The sequence below is a fragment of the Oryzias latipes genome, chromosome 3, assembly GCF_002234675.1.
Source record: "Oryzias latipes chromosome 3, ASM223467v1".
NCBI classification, from domain to species: Eukaryota; Metazoa; Chordata; class Actinopteri; order Beloniformes; family Adrianichthyidae; genus Oryzias; species Oryzias latipes.
Genome location: NC_019861.2, coordinates 4,147,549 through 4,166,341, shown reverse-complemented (window position 1 = coordinate 4,166,341; position 18,793 = coordinate 4,147,549). Strand labels below are relative to the sequence as shown.

Below are 18,793 nucleotides of genomic sequence, written 5' to 3'. Positions count from 1 at the left end.
GTGGCTGATGCCTTAGTCCCAACTGCCCTTACAACCCTCTGCGGGTGAAAAATCCTGTGCGGGGAACACAGGGAACCGCTGCAAATAGAGCAGGCCTCAGAGCGCTCCGAGGGAAAATGTTGCTTTCTAAAGGGCGTGCCGCCGTTCGGAGCGAACACTGAGTAGGTGAGACGCAGGCGTGTCGTGAAAATGTTTCCTTTTTACCATCCCAACCAACCCCACGCCACAAACCTGCTGACTGTGCGAGTAGCCCTCGAGTCTGTTCACGTGATCCATGCGCGCTCTTTGCTGCAGCCTGACTGATACAAATGAGGACATTCAAAGCCGTTTGTTTGGACATTCTAGGCGCACACGTGATGCATACGTGTGTGCCGGTCAGTAGGGGGTGAGTCCTAACGACTAGAGTGTGGCGTCCGGACACTGTACGACAGCCTTAAGAATACTTTACTATGCACTCACAATTACTGCACGAGCACATGCACGCACAAACCTTGGAGGGGGTGGAGGTGACCGTGCTGTTGACCGCCTGCTGGGAGACCCGTTTTTGTGGGTCTGCTGCACCTGGACGGGGGGGCTCAGGGGCCTGAGGTGCCCCTTGCTGCTCTTCGGGTGGCTCGACGGCAGGCTTGAGGCTCCCCTGCGGCACTGCCGACCCCCCCTGCTGCAGGGGCTCCGGCTGGCTGCTCGGCAGGCTGCTGCATCCACGCGAAGGCATCTGTGAGCTCCTCTTTGGGGACGCCGACAGCCCCTCCCTGGGAGATTCATGAAGCAACAACAGGAGGTCAACCGCCGGACCAACACCTGAACCACGCTGACCTGCTTCTTGGACGTAAAGATTTGACCCCCACCCCCCCCTGTAAGAGACAGCATCCATGAAGAGAGTAGACTGAGTGTGCAGGTCCATCACCACCATCAAAGGAGCAGCACACATCAGAATCCTCCTCTTAGACAAAACTAAACCCACTTCAGTCCCCAGAACCATCCCGTCTGCAGCAATTCCAACAATTCACAGTTGTGAGGAGAGTAGAAGCTGCTGGGAGGGGCACTCAACCAACAGGAAGTACTGGAAGTAAACGGTTGAACCTGCCAATTCAGAGACAGAGACTCTGATGCAGAGATAGGAGGCAGAGCTGGAGGAAGCAGAGATGAAGATGCTGAGGTTCTGTTTGGGAGAGACCAGAATGGACCAGGAATGAATCCATCAGAGGAACAGATCATGGTAGATGTTCTGGAGATCAATGCAGGGAAGCAGATGGAGATGTTTGGACACGTAAGAGGAGGAACAGGGATGATGTTGGCAGAAGGATGCTCAGGTTGGAGCTACCAAGGGAGAGGTCTAAAACCGGGGGCCTGGAGGTCCGGCCTCCTGCTGGTTTCCAGAAACCCTGTCTCATCTGCTGCTGGATCAGGTGCGTTTAGCCAATAAGGAGCTTCAACGGCAGTTTGGTTGGAAAACATCTAGGAGGCCGGGATTCTGACACCCTTAATCTATAGGAAGACCAAAGAGGAAGGAGGACATGAGGGTGGATGGTGCAGATAGATGGAGGTTTGCTGTGGCGCCCCCTAAAGGCAGCAGTGAAAGGACAAAGGTGGAAGAACGGCAAGTGAACAAACATCACCGAGTCATAAGCAGGTCAGCAGGTATCTGAGCTGACATGACAGAAGTCTCCTTCTCTTCCCAGCAGCTCAACAGAGAAGACCAGCTTTTGGAAGAACCTTAAAGTGACCCCGGAGTCCAAAGCTCCGCCTCCATCTACTCACTCGACAGCCGTGGTGCTGCTCCCAGGCTGGAGGTCTCCCCCCGCCTCCCGCTGCCGGTGCACCTGCCGCACTCGGGTGAACACAGAGGGACTGCTGCAACAATAAAGACGAGCAGAAACCTGAGGACGCGTCCAGACGGACACACCAGGCACGTGTCGCACGTTCAAGACCGCGCTGAACGCACTCTTAACATACGGCGTTCACAAAGGGCTGTCGCTACCCCATACTAGCGTATGCCGCTGCAGTTGGAAGAGGCTTTCACTGCTCTAGTCCCATACATGAAGACTTCTGCCTGGGATCAAACTGCAATAATTAATTTCTACTTCATGATCAGTTTGCACCTCTGTCAGTTCAAGAGGACACCTCCATACGTCACTACCAAATCAAAGTTCCTGACTGGGTAAAGTTTTAAAGTTCATCCGGCCGTACTTTTTGTACATAGAGCCCGAAAACGGACCTGAAAGTGCATGAAAATCTGACACACCCACTTTACGTGGGTTTACATAACCGCTTCCTTGGAAGGGGTCACTGTAACGCACATCGCTGACCGCGGCGTGAAGGTCAGCAGGGCTGAGCAGGAACCGGGCTGTGGATGGAGTCGGCCTTAATGCAGAGGAGCTGCATCATCCTGCTAGCACCAGAAACAAAGCTGGACAGAGTTAGACTCTGTAACCTGGTCCCTAAAACCCTCAAAATGTCTGCATGGTTTGTCTGGACGCCCTGGTGGAGCGTGAAGCTCCCGCCCCTTTGGTGCAGAGAGAAACGTGCGGCTCTTACCTGGGGGCTGCCATGGAAACGGTGGCGACCTTGACCCCGGCTGCGTCCTCCTCTGACAAAGCTGGCTCTGAAAGGTGAGGGTGAGAGGGTGAGGCGGTGTGAGGAAGAGCTTGAGCCCCCGGTGGGAGCAGACACTCACTCTGCAGGCTGAAGCGCTCGGAGCTGCCCTCCTCCACCGGCGTCACCAGCTTCATCCTCAGGCTCAGCTTCCCGTCCCCGTCCACCGAGGGGGAGTCCGCCCCCGCCACCTCTGCGGGGACGTCCGATTTTTCGGAAAAGGAGGCGGTTTCTGCACAAAAGCCACAGTTAGGGTCAGGGAGCGTCAGCCGCAGACTCGCCGCTGGATTTGGGGAGTGGTCGCACCGATGGGGGTGCTGTGTCTGAGCGTCTGCCCCAGCTGGCTGACCAGAGGCGGCGTGGCGCTGGCAGGGGGGCCTGTCAGCTCTCCATCTTTAGGAAGAGTGAAGTGAAAGGACATATCTGTAAGACAGAAGTGGAATCAGACGCTGGATTTAGGAAGGAGGGGGCTCCTGAGGATCAGACTTTTGACAGCTCTCTGGGAGGGGCCAGCAGCATCACCGAGCTCACCTGCTGAGCTGTCGCTCAGACTTTTGTCCTCCAGGCTCTGAGCTTTACGCCCCAACATCCCCGTCTGGGACGTCCCGTCTGAAGCCGGCTGCACCTCTTTGTGGGGGAGGCTGTTGGAGATGGGGGCGTGTCCGTTCTCCCTGTGCGGAGGCCTCTCTCCACCCTCGTCCTCCCCCTCCTCCATGTGTTCAGGGGACAGAAGCTGGCTCTGGGACAGGACCAGAGCCAGTCCTGAAGGGCCTCCTGCAGGCTCCTCTTCCTCCCCTTCATCACATCCGACCCCCCTCCCTTTGTCTGTCTCTGCTCCATGCTGATGTGCCTCTTCAGACAGGCTCATGGCGTTTCCTCCTCCGGAGTCAGCCACGGCAGGCTGAGAGATAACGGACTGTGAAGGCAGGCTGCTGGGCGTGGCTTCAGGCGGGGGCGAGTGCGCCCGCCTGCCCGCATCCTCCACGTCCAGAGAGTCCCTGTCAAGTTCTGTGATGGTTGGTTCCTCCGCCGCACCACCTTCTCCCCTCGCATCAGAGCCGGGAGTCCTGCAGGGGCTGATGTCCCCGCTGGGCGCCTCTTCCGGCGCCTCGATCTGCGTGGCCTGACTGTCCTCCTCCAGGCTGCGCTCCTGCCGGCTGCAGCTCTCAGACAGCTGCAAAGTGGAACACGGTGCCGGATCCAAACCCAGATCAGAAGACGGCGACTTCTCCTGTGGTTGTGAGGCCTTCTGGCTCTGTGTCGGGGCGAACACGTCCTGAAGAAACACAACAGGAACGTGAGACTTCAAAAAGCAACAGAAGATAAACTGAACGTAAAAAGGGAAGATGATTCCACGATGGACGAGTTCATCTCAGGACAAGGTGAGGATTTCATGAACTGGAGTTCCAGCGTCCACTTCTGTCTCTCTAATGACTCGTTTTAACAACGATTCCTGTACTGGACTGAGTACTGGACTGGGTGCTGAACTGAGTACAGTAAACCCTTGTTTTTCGCGGGACTTACGTTCCAAAAAGAACCCGTGATAGGCAAAATCCGTGAAGTAGAAACCTCTATTTTTCTTACAATTGAGATACAATTAAGTACTCTATTATACATTGACAAGAAAGAAAAACAACATTTTACAGGCTCAAGCATTTGTTTCACAAATCAAAGTACTTTTGAAACGTTTTTTCAACAGATAACTTCTGTACTGTACTATCAAATAATAATATGAATCATCAATGTGAATTGCGGAGATTAGCCCCGCCCACCGCGACCCGATTTAACGGGAGAAAATTTCAAATGATTATGAAAAAAATACAAAGTACAGTGGGACAAATAATGACTCAGGTGTATTTCACTGCTCTTCAGACTGAGCCAATGCATCCTGACTCCGCTCTGCAGTGTTTTCTTCTTATGAACCCTGCGGTGCAGCTGTGTGTGTTCAGGAGAAGAACATAGTGATTGGCAGTTGTTGTCGCTCTTTTTTCTATGGGTTTTAGAGAAACTCCAAATTGCAACAAGATGATTTCCACGTACGTAATGTAAATTTGGCAAGCTGTTTTACGCAGTGGCGGTTCTACACTAACTTACTCCCTGGGCGAGTAACCCCACCAGCGCCCCCCCCCCCCCCCCCCCCACACACACACACATACAAAATTTGACAACATCCTGCTGTGTTCCCTATCTTCTATTTAGCCATTTTACACAAAAAATGCATGAATTTTCTAGACTCGTATTACAGGGGGGTCAAACTCAGTCACACAGGGGCCTAAGTTAAAAACACGCTTAAGGTTTTGGGCCGAAGAAGATAAATGTTTACTGAACACACTAAAGCTAAACTTTTAAACCTTTTAAACTGAACTTTTTGAACATAAATATGAATAAAAACAGGAACACAAGTTAAACCTTAAATAAGTTGTAATATTTTGTTCTCCATATAAATATATTCTGTCAAAATTATACAAATATGAACATGCTGCAGGACAAAAAGCAAAGAAAGCCTGGAAATATTAATAAAAAATTATATCAAATAATTCCATTTTTTTTGCTCTTTCATCATTTTTTAGAGAAATTTTTTTAGAGCTGGACTCCTGCTTCATTTTTCGCTATAATTTCTTAATGTGTGACATCCTGTGTGTGTCTTTGTGAAGCATATCAGAGGGATTAGATCTAAAAAATAAAACTTATTGTGATTAATATGTTTAGGTCTTATAAAACATTAAAGACTAAATCTTAGAACTCATCAGTGGGAGTTATCTCCAAAAATATTTGGCATTTCCCTAAATTTGTGCAACACCAGCAGCAGAAATCCTCCAAAAAACCTCAATCCATAAAAAATGGTCTGATCTCATCCCCCCTCCCCCTCCCCTTCCCTCTGACACACGCGGCTCCGTCTCTATGACGGGAGGCGAAGCTGCGGCTCAGAGTTGATTGTCAGATAGAAAATGACTCCCAATCACCTGTTAGTGTGATTCAGCCAGCCACCGGCGAGCTGCGCTCCCCTCTCGAGTTTTTTGACTTATGTTCCAAAGACTACCGCAAAGAGGTGTGGCCGCAAATGTCTTGCAGCAGAGGGCGGTGGTCACGTGCGCATCGGGTCTGCTGTGTCGGAGCAAAGAATTGTGGGAAATAATCTCCATTGCCTGCTTTTTTCGAAATTGGGTTGAGCACGGGTGTTTGTTCTGCCTATTTCCTTTTCATGTGCCTGTTTTACGTTGTTTCACTCTGAGGTATTCTTTTTTTTTTTTTTTTTTTTTGCACCATAAGTGTGAAGAGCAATTAGGAGGAAGACATTCTTAAGAGTCTGATGTGTCAAACTTAAAGCATCAAGTGTCGGCTGCTGAAGCAATTTCAAATTAAAAGCTCCAAACTTCCTCTTTGACTATAGTATGTAGCACATTACGTGTAACGCCTCAGGCACGGCAAATGCCGCCCCCTATGAAGTGCCGCCCTGGGCGACCGCCCACATCGCCCATATCAAAAACCGCCACTGGTTTTACGTATGTGTACATATTAAACTGCAACGTTATTGACGCACAGGTAGAGAACAGGCGGAGTGACTTTTTAGCCAATCAGAATGCACGATGCAAATCCGTGAAGTAGCAAAACCGTGAAAAGTAAACTGCGTTATAGCGAGGGATCACTGTACTGGAATGGGTACTGGAATGAGTACTGGACTGAGTACTAGTACTGGACTGGGTCCTGGACTAGGTACTGGTCTAGGTACTAGACTGAGTGCTGGACTGGGTACTGGTCTGAGTGCTTGAGTGGGTGCTGGACTGGGTGCTGGACTGGGTACTGGACTGGACTGGGTACTGGTCTGAGTGCTGGACTGGGTACTGGTCTGAGTGCTGGAGTGAGTACTGGACTAGGTACTGAACTGAATACTGGACTGGGTACTGGAGGGAGTACTGGAGGGAGTATTAACCTGAGTACTGGACTGAGTACCGGACTGAGTACTGGACTGAGTACAAGATTGGGTACTGGACTAGGTACTGATCTAGGTACTAGACTGAGTGCTGGACTGGGTATTGAACTGAGTACTGCACTGGGTGCTGGACTGGGTACTAGTACTGGACTGGGTACTGGACTGAGTACCGGACTGAGTACTGGACTCAGTACAGGATTGGGTACTGGACTAGGTACTGATCTAGGTATTAGACTGAGTGCTGGACTGGGTACTGGTCTGAGTGCTGGACTGGGTACTGGTCTAGGTACTGAACTGAGTGCTGGACTGGGTACTGGTCTGAGTGCTGGACTGGGTACTGGTCTAGGTACTGAACTGAGTACTGAACTGAGTACTGGACTGGGTGCTGGACTGGGTACTGGACTGGACTGGGTACTGGACTGAGTGCTGGACTGGGTACTAGTACTGGACTGAGTACCGGACTGAGCACTGGACTGAGTACTGGACTCAGTACAGGATTGGGTACTGGACTAGGTACTGATCTAGGTACTAAACTGAGTGCTGGACTGGGTACTGGTCTGAGTGCTGGACTGGGTACTGGTCTAGGTACTGAACTGAGTACTGAACTGAGTACTGGACTGGGTGCTGGACTGGGTACTAGTACTGGACTGGGTACTGGACTGCACTTGGTTGGTTTTAAATTACAGTGAAATAAATCTACTTTACTCCAATCCAAATGGTATTTTCCAATATCAATCTAATCAATTTATCTCATTTGAAACTATTTTATCATGTTTTAGATTTGATTAATAGCTTGCCTCAGTAGGGTCGACCTGGTCGGACCGTGAAACAGAATTCATTTTGATTAGATTGATTAAACGTTAACCCCTACTGTTCTCACTACTGGTTTGGAACGTTTCTGGATTTCATCTTCAGGATTTATGAACAGTTCTGGACTGAAAGAATCACTGCACAAGCTCTTCCTCGCGGGTCATTTTCCGATTTCTCGCCTGACAGAACAGAAAAAAGATCCAGTTCTTACGTGGGAGAACTCGGGCTGAGACGGCACTGGAAGGAGGCGCTCAAAGGCGAAACCAGGCGTGCTCTGGGACACGGGAGTGGAGGCAGAGGGTTGTGGCTTAGAGGTGTCCATGGCATCCCCAGCACCTAACGAATCAAAATCACATTACAACCCCTGACTGGATCAGTCCAAGCTGAGAAGCAGGTTTTTTTTACCATTCGGTGGTTCTGGTTCTGTTGGTGAACTGGGAACTATCAGAGGAGTATGGGGGAAGCTGTCTGGAGTGGGGCCCACATAATCCCCAGAGTTCCTAAAGTAGGGGGCAGAGAACAAAGACGGGTTGAGGTCCCTGCATGTGGCGGGTCTACCGTTTCCTGTGAGAGCAGCAGGGACTGACTGGGACAGGCTGTCCTGCACCAGAGTGCCCTGTCCAGACAGATGTAGCAGTCGCAGGGTGTGGGCTGGGGTCAAGGAGGGGTGGCCTTGCTGATCCGACTGCGACACGGTGCTGTCCACTGCAGCTCCTGACAGAACAGAGGACACAACGTAAGGTTGACATGGACGAGAGGGACAGAGAACTCCTGCAGGAGGGGTTCAGGAGAAACAGTCAGGACTGAGGCTTTAACGATCAAAGTGGCGTTTTTAACATGTTCCTGTTGCATTTTTCTGATGATGGAGGACATTTATCGTTTTAAATTGCATTTCTGAGTACGTGCTCCGTCGTCTAACGCAGGAAATGCGCTCTAAAAATAACCCACATCAGATAAAATCTGCATAGTAGGGGTCTGTTTCTCTGTGGGACTGTGTGCATTTGTGAGTCACACACTTCGGTTTCATAACATACCTGTCTTGTCTGCATCAAACAGGTCTTCCTGCGACGACAGGATCTCCTGGTCCCGAAGGTCCCGCTCAGCGCAGCCTGACGCGTTGGGGGCGCGCGACAGGACCTGGAGGTTCGCCTGCCAGACAGACCCCGAGGAGCTGCTGGAGCTCACCTCAGACCTGGAGGAGAAACTCTGGGTTAAAAGAGGACCGCCGGCCGTCTACAGTGATGTCACCAGAAGGCGTACCTTGGCGCCACAAGGCTTTGAGTCTCTGCACCAACACTCCGCTCTGCTGGGATGACAGAAGGCAGGAACCCATCAGACCACAGAGATGATGGACCATGACCCACGCCTATGACGCTCACACCAACACCCCACCACGCACACAACCACAAATCAGACCTGAGCTTCTGGGCTTGTCGGTGTGGGAGGGGCAACCTAAGATTTCCTCAGCCTGGAGATCCTGACTCTGAGAGAGCTCCAGGAAGCCCAGGTGACAAGAGTCCCCTGAAACACACAGCAGCGCTCCAGGGATGCAGTTTCTACACCCATCCACGTGTTCAACGCCCCTGCCACCCACACCCCTTCTGCATACCTTCAGGCTGAACGCAGTTTGTTGTAGAATCAGCACCAGGATCCATGTCTGCACACCTGAAACAGGAAATGACATCACTATAGGTGCCTGAGCGTCGTCAGAGTTGTGTCCTTCACACGTACCCTCTGCTGTTCTGCACCGGACGGCCGCTGACAGCCCCACAGGGCTGCCGGTCAGTGTCTGCAGGAGGAAACAGAACCGGGTCAGAACTCTAGTATTCATGAGGCACCTTAAGGTGTGAGAGACACCCACCGGACGTGGACTGGCTGTCGGTCTGAGAGCTTCTGCTGCCCAAGGGGGACGAGATCAGCTCCTGGATCCCAAAACACCTTCAGGTCAGTACAAGGACACTCATTGGCTGCATCATCCACGCGACCCACCCCTCATGCTGTTGTGAGCATGCTTAGTGTGCCAACTACATACTGAGTCTGACGTGCACGCGTTTCCCCACGCCGTGCATGTATGGTTAAGTTGATTGATTGACTGTTGAGTTCACGCGCGCGCGCGCACCTTCGCATGATGGGGGTTTTATAGTTGTGTGGGCAGACTTTACCTGCAGGACTTCGATCTGTGGCTGTGCACGTGCGCGCGCTCAGATGTTTTTGCAAACACCAAGCCGCGGCGGCATGATCATCAGAACAAACTCCGGTAACGGCTTACCAGGACTGGGCTGCGGGAAGCGGGCTGCAGGATGGACAGGCGGCGGGCTAGCAGGGCTCGGTAGCTGCTCTCGGGGTCGTCCTCCAGAGCGACACTGTCCGGCTGGGAGTCCTCCACGATCAGGCACGGGTTTTCTGGCTGCGGCAGGCTGGAGTCCAGGTCGCTTCCACTGGGATCCATCGGATCAGGAGAGCCGGAGGCGGGCCGCTGTTAGCTGAACCGGCGACATCCAAACAAGGAGGACATGTGTGAGCGCGAGGCAGGACACGGTCACCGGGGAAGAGCCAGCGCTAGCCTGCTACTGCTAGCTCGTTAGCCTAAGCAACGGGGCGCGTGCCTGCCGCAGCAGTCCGACCACGGGCGCGAGCATTTGGTGAACAAACGCATACAAAAAAAATAACAAAAACAATCACTCCTCAATGCGACAACGCCCACTTCCGCCGTGTGTGCCGCGGGAAAACTAGACGGGGGTTGTTTGATTGGCCCAGGAAAAGATATGACGTCATAAACATGCGACGTTCTTTTTTTATTTTCAACAAACAAAAGAAATATAACGTGGCGTGAATAGTCAGCGTTACACAGCATGAACGTTGGCAGTTGAAACAAAATGGGTATTAAAAAACACAAACAAACAAAATAGGGTTTGCCAGATTATTCTGAAAGTTTTTGTTGGCTAAAGCTAATTTTATGGAGCTGCAGTGATCTCTTAAGAGTGTGGCTTCAACAAAATCCAACGGTCTTCCAGGACAAGCCGTCCCAGCTGAACGTGCCCTACTCTTTCTTCAGGTGAAACGCTGACTCCATCACAGCGTGTTTGGCTGGGAAAGAAGGTCTAGACACTTGTATCATCAGCACTGAATCGCCCTAAGGATGTGTGCTTTCGAATATGCTCTTTTCCGTGTACACCAACTGCTGTGGCTCTGGCCACCAGTCTGGTAATCTCATTAAGTTTGCAGATGACACCACCCTGATTAAACTCATCTGACATGGGAATGGGTCTGCCTACAGGAGGAAGTGGGCCAGCTGTTGTCCTTGAACTAAATGCCCAGAAGACAGTGGAGATGACCATAGACTTGAAGAAAGCCTTGGACTCCATTCCAACCCTCACTCTGACTGACATCCCCATAACCGCCATAGACTCCTTCCAGTATCTGGGTACCACCATCATCCAGGACCTCAAATGGGAGCCGGCCATCAGCTCCCTTATCAAGACAGCCTCGCAGAAGATGTTCTTCTTCTGGCAGTGGAAGACATTCAACCTTCCAGCCAAGGGGTGGTGCAGTTTTACACCACCATCATTATGCTGGAGCCACATCCAGGACAAACTAATACTCCAGTAGACGCCCGCTCTGCTGAGAAGGTGAATGGCTGTAGTTTTCCATCCCTGTAGAACCGGTAGAGCTTCAGAACTCTCCTTCTCACTGTGGACACAGACTTTAGAACCCTTCCCCTCAGAAAAAAGTTTGAGGTTGAGATCTCGCCCCAAGAACGGTTTCTTTTCCTCAACTGTTGGACACACAAAGACTAGATAACCCTGCAGGTTCTTCTCGAGTCTTTCTTATCTGTTCCGCCTCAATTGAAATTGGATCATCCTTTCTCATCTCTCTCCTAGCCCTATGCCGGATTTCCCCCTGGACTACCTCAACCTCTGCCAGAGCTTCTGTGTCCTCCTCTTAACCATCTCATCAGTTTCTCCACTGTTCATCAAAGCCTTATGAATAAGCATCATCCTACATATAGGCTATGTCCGAATTCCCACCCTAACCCATAACTACTGAAAAATCTATACATAGTGCGACACTATGTAGTGGCCTGAATTTTAAAAAGCAATTTAGACACCATGCTCAGTAACATTTTTTTTAAACAGCAGATGTGACATCAATCCTTTGTCCAAGTTAAAATCTAATTGATAAAATAATTTTGCAACGATTATTTATGAGTCCGCTGTCTTCTGAAGATAAAAACGTTGATGATTTATTAAAAAAATACATTTTAATACATATTTTTGGTAAAAATTGTTCCAACGCAATGCATTGTGGTCTATATTCGCCCGTCTAGTGAGCATCGATGGACACTGTTTTTTCGCAAAGACTTCTGGGAAATATTTAGGGTACTCGATTTTGGAATAGTAGATTCAGACAGCACTACAAAATGGCGAACACACTATACAGTCCACTATATAGTGAGTGGGGAAGGAATTTTGACGAAACCATAGCTTTTAAACTGTCGTACTCCCTGCGAGACCCACTGCACTGTCTCTCTGACGTCATGTTCCTCCTCAGCTCCACCACAGTGAGGCCAGTATTCTACTTAACCAGTGCCTGACACTTTCACTCCTGTGGAAATAAACTAATTCTGATTCTGAAGTTCTGCATGGATGAATTGACCAAAACAGCAGTTACAGTGTTCTGTCTTCTCTTGATGGGAACTAAATTCCCCCCAAACAGAATCCAGGGCTTCTCCATTTCATTTGAAAACTCCGCCATCTTCCCCTCCCCTCAGGTCAAAAGTCTGGGTGTTATCTTGACTACAGCTTTTCCTTCACCTCGCCCATCAATACATCACCCAGTCTGCCTATCTGCCATGCTGTTCAGCCGTGAGACAATTGCACTTGAGGTAGCAGGGATGAAGATGCTGAGGTTCTCTTTGGGAGTGACCAGGATGGATCGGATCAGGAATAAGGACGTCAGAGGGACAGCACATGTTAGGCCCACCCCTGCCTTAAGGGAAAAGCCGAAAAGAAAAGAAGAAGAAGGTCTGCCAAGCTCCACCTTCGCAGCATCGATTGTCTTCATCCTTCCCTCAGTCCTCATTCCACCACGGTCCTGGCCCACCATCTCCGGTCTGGTTTTTTGCAATTCCCTTTTGGACTTCCTCAAAAAAACACTGAGTAAACTTCAATGGTTTAAAACTCTGCTGCCCGTGTCACCACACAAACACCACCCATCCACACATCACACCTGTTCTTCAGCAGCTCCACTGACTTGCTGTCCCTGTCACACACCAGATGATCTAGAACAGTGTTTTTCAACCAGTGTGCCGCAGCACACATCTCCCATGATGCATTGGGTTCAAGTGACAGCATCTCAGCGCTACAGTGAGTCTTCCCTGTTGAACGTCTTGACACCACAACGAACACACATCAAACAGTTTTTAAATCTTCTTGATGAAATCAGAGGTTTAACAGTTTGGTTCTCCTTCAAGCTTTGTGTTTATTTACAGCCAAACATCCCAGAGTTTGGTCCAAGTCATCTTTCTAACTGAAACACTTTTCGTCCACACACACAAACACACACACAGTTTCTTCACGGAGCTAGCAGTGCTAAACTGGATTACTCTGATCTTTTTCATAGCTGTACATTTTTTATTTTTTTCCTGCCTTCTACGAAAAGAGGCCAACAACTAATTTATTTAAATTAAACCTGTTGAAGATTTACAGAAAACCTTTGACCGCTGTCATTGAAACCAGAGTTAAATTCCAAAGTATTGAGGGGAACTTTTCTTATTGACCAAATATTCGTCTTATTTCCATTATACAAATAAATTATTTTGAAATGATACAATGTGATTTTCTGGATTCTTTTATTTACATTCTGTCTCACAATTGAAGTTTATCTATGATGAATATCACAGACCAAACTCAGCTTTTTATGTGGAACAAAATTCAGAATCAACGACTGACTGAATACTTCTTTGCCTCACTTTATATCAACCTCCTGACTACCAGCAATGCAGAAGTGTCCTCTCTGAAAGACACATCTAAACATAAAAATCTCCCAACCACTGCAGACAATACTGATCTCAGTGTCAGTAACACCTAGGGCAAAGGGGATCTTGATAAAAACCTTGATGAATTACTTTTATTTGAGATGAACACCTTCGTCTGAGGGTCTAACTCATGTAAATAAATCCGAGGTTTACAAAATAGTTTCACTAAATTCGTGGCTTTGCTCTTAAGAATGCTTTCCTGAAGTCTGAAATTCGGTTTTAGCCTCTATGTAAGACTGCAGACACTAAGACGGCAGTAAGATTTAGATGATTTTGTCACCATGGTTTGACAGCCTCAGTTACCATGGAAACAGCACATTTCTGCGTCTCCAGGGCTTTGGTTTTTGCACATCGCAGAGGAAAAAAGCCCCACAAAATACCTATCAGCTGACCAACTGATGCTGGGAGGAGAAGCAGTCAGAGCTGAAGCTGTGGAAACCCAGCAGGAGGTTCTACTGAGGATTCCATTCAGAGGACCAGAATGTTTCTCTCTGCACATCTGTTACAGCCGGCAGGTCTGAGCAAACACGTCTGACACACCTACACGTCTTTGTGAATGCGGCCCATTCCAGATGTCTTCCCCTGTCACAGTGTCTGCGCAGTCGTCTGCCTGTGAGCTGCAGAGCCCAGGAGAAGATTCAGTGACCGTCCAGCCTGTGCCGCCATCTGAACTGCTGCTGCAAAGATGCTCAGCCTCCAAACCCTGTCCATCTTTTACAGCATTTGTGCACAAGCCAACCATGGATTTGCTTCCAATTAATGACCATCCTCCATGAGGGACTCCTCAACATTTCCTTGCCCTGAAAATTCCGACATGAGTGTAAAGTTTGGGGAAAAAACTCTATTGTAACATAGTCTCTGCAGGTGTGCGAACACTACTCAGGTTAGTTTCCTGAGAGCCAGGAGGAGGTGGTGGTGGAGCCGGGCTGGAACAGGTAAGGAAAAGGCTGAAGAGACCCGGAGGAGGCCTTTCAAACCCTCAACCACAGATGGAACACAACTGGCCTTTTCAGAACATCATCTCCATAAGTGTGTCAGTCCCTCTGCATTCTCACGCCCCCCTCCCCAGCAGACACCTCGGCGGCCCATACGGGTTTCTCTCCTCCCTTCAGGATCCTTCTAAGGACCGGAAAACGTCAGATCGTGGAGGTTTTCTGACCTCGGTCCTGCACTCCTCATCCCGGAGGCGCATGAACGCCACGTGAGCCCGAGGAGTGGACGCGCGGACCGCAGACGTGCACGTGCACCATTGTCAGCCACCCGGTTTTACGCGCGCGTCCCTCCCCCCCCCCCCCCCCCGCGACGCTTCACCAAGTTTAGCGCAAAAACGGAGAAAGAGCGTACCTGCGGGTCCGTGTCTGCGGCTCTGCGGTGGATCAGTGCGGGATGGAGGCGCGCAGCATCAGCCCTGCCCTCTGTCAGAGCCGGGGTGTGCGACACACGCGCGCACGTCATGATGCAAAGGCATGTTCTAGACAGCCCACAGCGCATCTGCGTTCCGCACAGGGACGCTCCTTAGTGTGCGGGATGTGCGGGGTCACGCGCCGCAGACGCGCTGAGTGAGTCTGAGCGCAAGCAGACACGCTTCTGTGCAGAAATGACGCAGAATCATCTCACTGCTGAGCATTTTCTGGAAGGACAGCAAGCCTTCAAAGTTTCCTCATATGAAGTAACGACATTGATTACAACGTTACTCCATTGTACTTTACGATAGATCCTAAATGAAGTTCCAGTGATGTACCAGCAGGGGGCGGTAATGGTCGGTTGCTGACTCACTGCTGGATGCGTATTCACGAGGAACACCCGGGAGTATGGAAGGTTGTTTAAGCCATAATTCAAAGTAATATGCAGTTCTCAATTGACACTGCATTTTGCAATTTGAAAATGCCTTTTTCAATTGACAATTCAAAACGCAATTCAGATATGGAATATGAAAATACATTTACAATTTAAAATTTAGCATTCAGTTTTACAATTCAATATGACAATTAAAAAGTGAAAACATTGCATAAAAGCAAAATCAATTGCACGTTAAATTTACATGGTTTTGATGTGATAATTCAAATAACATTGCATTTTTAAACTTACTATACAATATTAAAAAATGACATTTCAACACATAACTTGTTTTAAATTCATTTTAAAATAACTTCAAATCTACAGCATTTTAGAACATCACACTGTTTTGTATGGAAATTCAAATAAAACTGCAAAACAGCGCCCTCTGGTGTAACGCATTTTCATATCCATAACCTCACGCTTTATGTGCGTCAAGATTCAAATTGAAATGCTGTCAGACTCTCATCGGGGTGGGGCGTACCACCTTCATCAAAACACCACAACAAATTACAATGCAATGGATTTGAAGTTACTTTGAAATTAATTTAAAGCAAATTATGTATTGAAATTTCATTTTTGTATATGTAGATGTATGATTTTTTCAGTTGTCATATTGAATTTTAAATCTTAGTATTAAATTCTAAATTGCAACATTTATTCCAAGTCTTAAATAATAATAATTGCACATTACTTTGAATTATGACTCAGGAAAACTTCCATACAGGAACCCCCCCCCCCTTAAGGATGTAGCCTTTGGTCAGTGTGAATACAGGGAAGAGCTTTATGACTCTGTGTGCATTGACTATAAAATAAATGATAACCGCTCAACCCCTCCGCTCTCCTGCTCTCAAATAGGAAGTACCATTGCTTCCTGATACGGGCGCCGCCACATTAAAACCAGTCGACAATGAGTGGTCCGAGTTGCTCTGAGTCATCGTATCTATGGCAACCACTGTCGCCATTGCCATAGATCCCAATCACTGTCGACTGGTTTCAACATGGCGGCTCGGGTAACAGGAAGCCGTGGTGAGAGATGTGGCCTCATTTCACGAGAGCCAAAGTTTAGGTAATTTCAGTGGGGGACGTCACACCGGGATTCGTCCATCTTTTTTCAGTCTATGTATGTGTGTGTGTGTGACGTGTGTGTGGTTTCCCAAACTTCCTCAAAAGTAACCCTCACACAACAGATCCATGTCTTCATTTTCTTCTCAATTTCCTTATTTCTTTTGTATTTTATCACAATAAAAATAAAAGATTTTGCACAAGTTGTTCCACCAGGAAAAAGAAGAAGAAATGAGAGAAGTACATCTAAGGCACAAAAGGATACATACATACATACATACATACATACATACGTACATACATACATACATACATACGTACGTACGTACGTACGTACGTACGTACGTACGTACATACATACATAGATACATACATACATACATACATACATACATACGTACATACGTACGTACGTACATACATACATACGTACGTACATACATACATACGTACATACATACATACATACATACATACATACATACATACATACATACATACATACATACGTACATACATACATACATACATACATACATACATACATACATACGTACGTACATACATACATACATACATACATACATATGTACATACATACGTACATACATACATACATACATACATACATACATACATACATACATACATACATACATACATACGTACATACATACATATGTACATACATACATACGTACATACGTACATACATACATACATACGTACATACGTACATACGTAGAGAGACATGGGTGTGTGTGGAGCTGTCAGTGTCAGTGTCAGTGCATGTGTGAGTTCAGGATGGTTATGGCTTTGGGGAAAAAACTGTTCTTAAGGTGGTTTGTCCTTGATCTGATGCACCTGTAGCGACTGTGGTGTCATCAGCAAACTTCACGATGAGGTCGCTGTCGTGGGTGTAGAGGCAGTACAGGAGTGGGCTCAGCACACAGCCCTGTGGGGAGCCAGTGCTCAGAGTCCATGTGGGGGAGATGTGGGGGCCCAGCCTCACAGCCTGTGGCCGGTCAGTGAGGAAGTCCTTTATCCAGGCACATGTGAGGGGGGGCAGGCCTAAAGTGTCCAGTTTTCTGATCAGTATGTCCGGGATGGTTGTATTGAAGGCAGAGTTATAGTCCACAAAGAGCATCCGGACATAGCTCTGCTGCACCTCCAGGTGGCTCAGCGCAGCATGCAGGGCTAAGGCGATGGCATCCTCTGTAGACCGGTTTGTGCGGTATGCAAACTGGTGGGGGTCAAGGTCTGGGGGGAGGTGATCACTGATGTGCCGGAGGACCAGTCTCTCGAAGCACTTCATGATAACTGGAGTGATGGCCACCGGACGGTAGTCGTTGAGGCTGGAGATGGGAAATTTCTTCGGCACTGGGATGATGGTTGCAGATTTCAGACAGGTAGGTATCACTGCCTGGGCCAGGGAGAGGTTGAAGATTTCTTTGAAGATAGGTGCGATCTGAGGAGCACATGCTCCAAGCACTTTGCTAGGAACTCCATCTGGGCCAGCTGCCTTTCTGGGGTTCACTGCTAGGAGTGCCTTCCTGACGTCGTCCTCAGTCACGGTGAGCGGCGTGATTGGAGAGGTGGATCTGGGTGGGATTGGGGGTGGGGCTGGGGCGGCAGGGTTCTGTTGTTTTGGAGCTTCAAAGCGTGCAAAGTAGTTGTTCAGCTCCTCTGCTGGCGCTGCACTCAGATGGTCTGTAGTTACTTGACAGCCCCTGTAGTTGGTGATGTCATGTATGCCCTTCCACACCTCCCGCGTGTTGTTGCTGGACAGATGGGACTCTACGGTCCTCCTGTGGTCCATCTTAGTTTTTTTGACCCCCTTCCTCAGGTCAGCTCGGGCAGCTCTGTACAGAGCTCTGTCGCCGGACCGGAAGGCAGCGTAGCGGGCTTTGAGGAGTTTGTGGAATTGGGTGGTCATCCAGGGTTTCTGGTCAGGGAAAACCCGGATGCTTTTGTCTAGAGTCACATTTCCGATGCAGAACTTGATGTAGTCCAGCACCGTGCTTGTGTGTGTTTCCAGCTCCTGGTGTTGAAACATATTCCAGTCCGTCTGCTCAAAGCAGTCTTGAAATATTCTAAGGGGCATCATCAGGCCAGGTCGTTATAGTTTTTGTGATGGGCCTGCCACTGCGTCTGAGGGTGGTATAGGCTGGGGGTCACAGGAGGGAGAGGTGGTCTGAGTGTCCGAGGTAAGGGAGGGGTTTGGCTCTGTATGCATGTTTGATGTTGGTATAAACATGATCCAGAGTGTTTTCACCCCTCGTGGGACACTTGACATGCTGGTAATAATTCGTCAGTACAGTTTTCAGAATAGCCCTCCTGCAATAACATGAATGCCATCAGGGTGGGCTTGTTGATGTTCATTTACGGTGTTCAGCAGGAGAGAGAGGGCCTTGTTTGTGTTTGCGTCGGGTGGAATGTATACCGCCGGAACAATCACAACGGTGAACTCTCTGGGCATAAGAAAGGCCGGCATCTAACGGATATGTACTCGAGATTAG

The 18,793-nt window shown here is 48.8% G+C and overlaps 1 protein-coding gene across 6 annotated transcripts in view; it reads right to left on the bottom strand.

The window, feature by feature from the left end:
* Positions 1 to 15,102, bottom strand: part of tp53bp1 (tumor protein p53 binding protein 1) — a 30,741-nt gene extending 15,639 nt beyond the window's left edge. Inside the window, exons 1-17 of one of the 6 annotated variants that reach the window (XM_020711474.1) lie at positions 14,718 to 15,102; positions 9,606 to 9,819; positions 9,198 to 9,258; positions 9,068 to 9,125; positions 8,946 to 9,001; positions 8,753 to 8,857; positions 8,597 to 8,642; positions 8,371 to 8,528; positions 7,924 to 8,050; positions 7,742 to 7,836; positions 7,548 to 7,672; positions 3,127 to 3,871; positions 2,902 to 3,018; positions 2,678 to 2,827; positions 2,539 to 2,605; positions 1,762 to 1,854; positions 491 to 752 (exon numbers count right to left, since the gene is read on the bottom strand). In XM_020711474.1, coding sequence (XP_020567133.1) covers positions 491 to 752; positions 1,762 to 1,854; positions 2,539 to 2,605; positions 2,678 to 2,827; positions 2,902 to 3,018; positions 3,127 to 3,871; positions 7,548 to 7,672; positions 7,742 to 7,836; positions 7,924 to 8,050; positions 8,371 to 8,528; positions 8,597 to 8,642; positions 8,753 to 8,857; positions 8,946 to 9,001; positions 9,068 to 9,125; positions 9,198 to 9,258; positions 9,606 to 9,785 — 2,445 coding nt within the window. In that variant the 5' untranslated portion in view covers positions 9,786 to 9,819; positions 14,718 to 15,102. Of the gene's footprint in view, positions 1 to 490; positions 753 to 1,761; positions 1,855 to 2,538; positions 2,606 to 2,677; positions 2,828 to 2,901; positions 3,019 to 3,126; positions 3,872 to 7,547; positions 7,673 to 7,741; positions 7,837 to 7,923; positions 8,051 to 8,370; positions 8,529 to 8,596; positions 8,643 to 8,752; positions 8,858 to 8,945; positions 9,002 to 9,067; positions 9,126 to 9,197; positions 9,275 to 9,605; positions 10,095 to 14,717 lie in introns of those variants that run through there. The other 5 variants (XM_020711482.1, XM_020711498.1, XM_020711488.2 and 2 more) reach the window with 5 other exon arrangements.
* Positions 15,103 to 18,793: the final 3,691 nt, after the last annotated feature.